Below are 7,502 nucleotides of genomic sequence, written 5' to 3' on the forward strand. Positions count from 1 at the left end.
AAACATAGTAAAGTTGGATCTTTTTTGATTCGTTTCAATGCAAGGATTATTAATATAAAATTGTTATAATTTTTTTATTGTACATAATTAAAGATATTAAGAATTAAATTAGCGCAATGAACTACATAAAAAGTCAAAACGTACAAGTATTTTAGAATGGAGAAAGTATTAAGTAAAATTTGATCAAATCATTGTATGATTGAGTTACTAAGTTGAATTGGTCAAACTATATTTATTTGTTAAGTTGAATTACTCAAACTATATTTATTTGTTAAATTTAGGCAAATTATAACCTATTTGAATGACATTATTTTATGAATTAAAACTATTGAATATTTTTAATTTTTCGAAAAATATATCATAATTTGACGTCTAGAAGGTTCGAGAATTCGAGTTGGAGGACGTAAAATCTAAGTATGAGCTGGAGGTGGAGGTGAAAATTTCCGACTTTTAATTGTAGTAAAATTAGAGTATGCATTAGTTGATCCGAGTTTGACCCATTGCCATCTCTACTCTTAACCAATAAACCACATTAAATTGTAAGGGGTCAGACCGTCGGAGCCTAATGACTAATGAGTACGGTGACTTATGTACGTTAAAGAGAAGAGAAGTAGAGAGAATTAATCCTTTTATAGGTATTTTATTGCCAATATATCAATACATCACGTGCCTCCACCTTCACTTGAAACCAATACTGAGTGACTCCATCGTCATGAATAATCCAATCCAAACCAATTAAGCATGACTATGCGATGATGCACGAAAAAAACAATTAAATTGTGATATATTGAGAATTATATCAAGGGTAGTTTATGAGTTAGACGAAGTTGTATTCTAATGACACAAACAGAAAAGTCCAAAGGATAGTAAAAAATAAATGGTAGAAAATAAGCCACTTTTTCATCTCTTGTTTTACTCAACTATTTCACTGCTATATTTTCATAATATTAATATTTTTTACAATTTTAAATTGTATATTGTTACTAAATATAAACAATTCAATAAACGAATTGAATTGCATAAAAACGTGTTTGAGTGCAGCTATCATTTTGTATACTAAGTGCACTTATACTTCCACATATGTCAAGTAAGTGCTCATTAGATATCAGGCACAACATTTTGAAATCTAGCTGTTGTGTTTGAGTATAATGTGTATATTTATTTAAGGCAATGCAATAATGGAAAATTCTATGAACAATACTGATTTATTAGTACATTAAATGCTTTTAAAATCGTTCTTACTTCCAATTCTATAACCTATTTACAACAACTAAACTAATAACAAGCAAACCAAATGATCTTACAGATTATTGTAAACGTGGACTTTTTTTATTCGCCATGAGTTCTTAAGAATCAATTCTCGTTGATTTAATCAAGGAAAGGTTTGAAATGTCATCCCTTCTGTTCCTGTAAGCAACGCTAAAGTCTCCACATAATCAATCACGGCAAGAAAATAACCAGCTCCATTTCTCAACATTCCAAACACCGCGCTTGTAACTTGATAAAAATGTACACTACCATTAACCCCAATCATTAGAAATGTATTTGTCTCCTCAACAAACAAAACCTTGATAGTAGATATATAGTGTTCTTTAAATATATCAAAAACAGTTTTAATCCAAGATTCCGAACACCATTCCCTCCATGTGTACTCTCCATCATACTTTTCCAAAATCCATATGCAAGACGATGACATAACAGCTAACAACTCATCGATGGCGAAAAGAACTAACATCTTACATTCTTTTAGCGGCTCAGGTACTGCCAGGTTATTGAATTCTTCCAAATTAAAATCAAAAGAGCGGATAATTCCGGGATCACTTTCAGTAAACCAGTAAATCATCCATCCACAATAAACATATTTGTTACGAGAAAAAGGGGTCCTTAATGAAGTCCAAGCATCGGCATTCATGGGATTGATTTTAATAGTCCAAATGTGGTTTCTAAGTGAATAAACTGCCATTGCCGGTTTATACTTGGTACGATAGGCAAGCACCTTATAATCATCACAAGAGGTGGAAAATCCTATAACATAATGAACAGATTGAAAGCGAGAAACAATTGGACAAGGTGGAAGAATCAAAGATTTTCTGAGAAAGGGATTCCACAAACATATATAATCTTGATCAAAATTTAAGGTGATTAGAAATAACCCATTGCAGCCTCCATAAATCCATGGTATGAAAACATGAGCAGAAAAAGGAGGAAGAAAAGCAAGAGTGGTAAATCTCCGACCGTTGGTGACACGATGTAGGTCTAATCGTGTAGAATAACCTAAAATTAAATGGGAGTGTTTGAAATGGTGTTTATTGTAAAGATTGCGATGCTTGGAGATGAAAGAAGGGGATTCGATGTAAGCGCGCCAAGATGCGCACACAGCCCGGCATCTCACTAGAGTTTCGACAGAAAGCAAAGCAAAAATTTGGGTCCATATATCAAATGGAAGATAAAGGGAAGTGTTATTCATGATTTTGTTCCTAAGCAAACTAGAAGACAAATATCAGAGAAAGAAAGAAAGAAAGATAGAAGGACGAATGGGATTAAATGGCCAAGAAAGAAACAAATATCATAATAAGGAAAATTTTGTATACAACTGATCATGATACAAACAAACAATTTTGTATAAAGTATTACGGAAAAATTGTTTTTCCCGCCAAAAAATGAAACTGAATAAGAGATGGAGGAGTATAAATAAATGTGGTCGTCTTGTATGAGACTGTCAAAATTTTTTTTTTTTTTAATTAAGCTCACTTCGTTTTTTTTCTATAATCAAGCTTTTTTTTAACCATCAAGAAAAAAGCTTAATTATCTAAACTTAGAATGTAATTGGGAATTGTACAACTTAGTTATAATTGGGAATTGTATATAGTAGTAAATTTAATAACCAAAGCAAAAAAAATTTATGAAAAAATATTTATAAATTTTAAAAATAAAAAATCAAAAATAATATAAAAGTAGAAAATAGAATATCTGAAAATATTTGGTTTTGCCAATATGTTGATCTGGATCCGATTTAAAAATCGGACACCCAGTTATCTGGTTTTTCGGATATTGCGGATCGAATAATTCGCATCAAATATTTTTGTACACCCCTAATCTCACAATAAGACCATCTTATTTAAGAATTTTGGTAAATCAATACTCTGAAAACTAAACTTAAACTAAACCATTCGTGCTCGTCAATTTTGATTTTCAAATGGGTTAGTCAAAGGTAAATTCTATATTAGTGGGTTATCTCAAGTCAAAATAGCCATTGAAATCTGGCAACATGATTACAATGTTAATTAAGCTTTTCTTTTTTTCTTTTTTTTTTCTTTTTTTTCTGTAATTAAGTAATTTTTAATGATGATGAAGACAGGATGCTCATAGATTCATAAGCGTGTGTAAATTTTAATGATGATGAAGAGGGGATCAAACACTGCAAGCTTATATTTGTGTAATTTTAGCACAAATAATAATATTTGTCTTAAGCATATTTTTCCCACACATGTTAAGTGAGGTTAATTATCAGCACACTAAATAAACATAGTTTAATGTAACATAAGTCAATTATCTTCCCCCACTTATTTAAGCGTGAGCAAATAAGTGTATGTAGATATAAATTATTTAGTAAGTTTTCTTATGTTGGAATTTTAAGTATGTTAAGGAAAAATCCCTTGTACAATATACATATATATATATATATATATATATATATATATATATATATATATATATATATATATATATATATATATATATATATATATATATATATATAGGGAGACAAAACAAATATCAAGTCTTAATTTCCAAGGCAAAAACAAAACGAACAAAGTAAGCTCAAAACAGGTTGTTGCTCGTATGAGAAAAATTTGTAACTATAAGATTGTTTTTAACAGATAAATGTTAGAATTAATATGCAGAAATTAGTGGGTTATTGTTGCAAGTTAGAGGAGGAGTAAAGATGAGTTGGACAATATTTTGAATTGTAAGTGAATATAGCTTACATTACTTACATTTCCAAAGTACAAGAAGTGGCTATTTATAGCCTTGGTAAGTCAAGCTCCTAGTTTCTAGACTATTCTAGCTAAGCTTAGAGTGTTATACACTTTCTAGCATATTATATTCATATCTAGATAATTCTTGAGATTATTCTAGGTTGCTAATTCTAGATTTTTCCTAAGATTTTACTAACAATATTCTAGAAACATGTTCTACAAGTTTCTTGTTTAGATTTTTTACATAGATTTTTTTAGATTAACATCTAATACTCCCCCTTAATCTGAAAAATCTTGAATTCCAAGCTGTCTTCTAAATTCGATGAACTTTTCCGTTGGAAGTGCCTTGGTAAATATGTCTGCGAGTTGCTCCCCTGTCTTGCAGAATTGTAGCTCGATCTCTTGTTTCTCGACCAATTCTCGAATGAAGTGGTGTCGTATCTCAATATGCTTTGTGCGACTATGGAAGACTGGATTCTTTGTCATGGATATTGCTGACATATTGTCACAATAGATGGTAGTTGCATCTTCTGTCTTTTGTTGTAGATCTTTTAGGATTCTTCTTAGCCATTTTTTCTTAGCCATACTGCTTCACATGCCGCGCTTGTAGCTGATACGTATTCTGCTTCTGATGATGATAGTGCTACCGTAGCTTGTTTCTTTGATGACCATGAGATAGACTTGGACCCTAGCTGGAACACGTATCCACTCGTACTTCTTCGATCGTCGATGCTTCCTGCCCAGTCACTATCCGTGTAGCCTATGAGCTTGTAGTCTGCTTCGGACTCGTACATTATCCCATAGCTTTTTGTTCCTTTAATATACTTGAGTATCCTCTTGGCTGCTGCTAAGTGAGCTTTGCTTGGCTCACTCATAAACCTTGAGATGATGCTGACTGCATGAACGATGTCTGGTCTTGTGTTTGTGAGATAGATGAGAGATCCGACCATGCTACGATAGAGCGATGCGTCTACTTTCTCCTTTCCATCATATTTAGAAAGTTTCTCATTCGTAGCCATTGGTGTCGTCATTGGCTTGCAATCGCTCATGTTGAAAATTTTTGAGCATATCTTCAACATATTTCTCCTGTGAGAGAAAAATTCTTCCTGGACCTTGCTTAACTTGCATGCCAAGGAAGTATTTCATAGCTCCAAGGTCGGTCATCTCATATTCCGACATCATTGCTTTCTTGAAATCTTCGATCATTTTTGAGTTAGTGCCCATATAAATGAGATCGTCTACATAAAGGCACAAGATGAGAAAATCATGTGGCTCTTGTGTCTTGATGTAAAGTGATGGCTCACTTGGGCTTTTTGTAAACCCTTTTTGAATAAGATAGCCATCAATATTGCTATTCCATGCACGAGGAGCCTGCTTGAGCCCATAAAGGGCCTTTCGAAGGCGATACGCCTTTTCTTCCTTGCCTTCGATTACATATCCTTGCGGTTGCTCAACATATACTTCTTCGTTTAACTCGCCATTAAGAAAAGCAGATTTGATATCTAATTGAAAAACTTGTAATTTAAGTTGAGCTGCGAGTGCAAGGACTGACCTGATTGTCTCCATTCGAACAACTGAAGCATATGTGTCGTTGAAATCAACTCCGGGTTGTTGTGAATAGCCTTTTGCAACTAGGAGAGCCTTGTACTTTTGAATGGAGCCATCTTCATTGTATTTGATCTTATAGACCCATTTGAGGCCTATTATTTCTTTGTCTCGAGGCTTGTCAACAAGCTCCCATGTGCGGTTCTTCTCGATCATCTTGATTTCTTCATTCATGGCGTCAATCCATTCCTCTTCTTGTGCTGCCTGTTGGAAGCCTTGTGGTTCGTTGGCAATGAGAGACATGATAGCATGATTACACTGATATTTATCCAAGTAGGCTGGAGGACGTCTGGGTCTTTGTGATCGTCGAACTTCTTGTGTTGGACTTGATTCTGGTGTTGGACTCGAGCTTGATGGTGATCTAGGGCTGCTTGGTGGTGATCTTAGGCTGTTTGGTGTTGATCTTAGCCTGCTTGTGCCTTCGCCTTGGTCTGGGCTTGGAGGTGGAATGACTGTCACTGGAACTTCTGGATTGTGAACTTCTGGACTGCTCTTGTTCCATTGCCACTGTGCTCCTTCATTGAATATGACATCTCTGGAGATGATCAACTCATTGGATTCAGGCTGATAGAGACGATATCCTTTAGACTCGTCACTGTATCCAATGAAGATACTTTTTTCTCCTTTTCCGTCTAGCTTATCCCGATTCTCCTTCGGGACGTGGGCATATGCAATGCACCCGAAAACTTTGAGGTGCTCAACCCATGGCTTTCTTTTGTGCCAAGCTTCATACGGCGTCATGCTTCTTACCGCTTTTGTGGGAGACCTGTTAAGTATGTAAATAGCTGTGTGGACAGCTTCTGCCCAAAAATGTTTAGGCAGATTTTTTTCCTTGCATCATACTCCGAGCCATTTCAGCAATTGTCCTGTTTCTCCTTTCTGCAACACCATTTTGTTGTGGTGTGTGTCTGACTGTGAGCTCCTTTTTGATGTCGTGTTGTTTACAGAATTTGTTGAATTCATTGCTTGTGAATTCTCCCCCACGATCAGTTCTTAGAACCTTTATTGAATGCCCACTTTGTTTTTCTGTTAGGGCTTTAAATTGCATGAAGTGGGATAATGGTTCTGATTTTTTCTCCAAGAAATACACCCACATCATGCGTAAAAAATCATCCACAATCAACAGAAAATATCTTTTTCCGCCAAGAGATGGATTCCTGGTAGGACCCCATATATCAGCATGGACAAGCTTTAATGGAGCTTTAGCCCTCCAAGATGAGGTTGGGAATGGTGATCTATGCATTTTGCCATAGATACAACCCTCACAAATTTTCTTTTCATTAGTGATTGGTGGTAGCCCAATCACCATTTCTCTATTTTTTAACAGTTTTAAACTGTCAAAATTTAAATGTCCGAATCTCAAATGCCACAATTCGGATTCATTCACCATTGTACTTAGGGCAATATTAGACTCCAATTGCATTTTAAGTGGAAAAATTTTATTTGGAGCCATTTTAGTGGTAGTGATTAATTGCCCCTTTTTCTTTTCATATATATGGCATTGATTATTATCAAATTTTACCATATAGCCTTTTTGGACTAACTGACCCACACTTAACAAATTTTATGCTAGCCCAGGGACATAATAGACGTCGGGGATGAATTTAGAGGAGCCATTTTTTGTTTTAACAACAATTGTTCCCTTTCCGAAAACTTCCTGATTACTCCCATCACCAAGAGTTATTTGTGATTTTATATTTTCATCAAGAGTGATAACGAAATTTTTATTTCCGGTCATGTGGTTGGAACAACCACTATCAATGTACCATGTGTCATTTTGCTCTTCTTGAGCATTTAAACAAGTATAAAATAATTAATCATTAGAGTTATTATTTTCTACAAATTTGGCCTCTTCTTTTTTCCGGAAATAATAATCTTTTTCAAAATGAGAATGTCGTGTATATCTTTTACATTTGT

General features: G+C 34.4%; 2 protein-coding genes across 2 annotated transcripts; both read right to left on the reverse strand.

Annotated features, from left to right (window-relative positions):
* Positions 1-1,372: 1,372 nt before the first annotated feature.
* LOC130821696 (F-box protein At3g26010-like) lies at positions 1,373-2,467 on the reverse strand. The gene has a single exon (XM_057687483.1). It carries the CDS (start codon positions 2,465-2,467, stop codon positions 1,373-1,375), a length of 1,095 nt encoding a protein of 364 aa, XP_057543466.1.
* A 2,076-nt stretch (positions 2,468-4,543) lies between these two features.
* Positions 4,544-4,930, reverse strand: LOC130821697 (secreted RxLR effector protein 161-like). The gene has a single exon (XM_057687485.1). It carries the CDS (start codon positions 4,928-4,930, stop codon positions 4,544-4,546), a length of 387 nt encoding a protein of 128 aa, XP_057543468.1.
* Between the last annotated feature and the right edge of the window lie 2,572 nt (positions 4,931-7,502).

The sequence above is a fragment of the Amaranthus tricolor genome, chromosome 8 (genome assembly GCF_026212465.1).
Source record: "Amaranthus tricolor cultivar Red isolate AtriRed21 chromosome 8, ASM2621246v1, whole genome shotgun sequence".
Classification (NCBI taxonomy): Eukaryota; Viridiplantae; Streptophyta; class Magnoliopsida; order Caryophyllales; family Amaranthaceae; genus Amaranthus; species Amaranthus tricolor.

Bases quoted from the DNA above. Each gene is read 5' to 3' on its own strand.
- LOC130821696 (XM_057687483.1), bottom strand. From the start codon at position 2,467: ATGAATAACACTTCCCTTTATCTTCCATTTGATATATGGACCCAAATT.
- LOC130821697 (XM_057687485.1), bottom strand. From the start codon at position 4,930: ATGGTCGGATCTCTCATCTATCTCACAAACACAAGACCAGACATCGTT.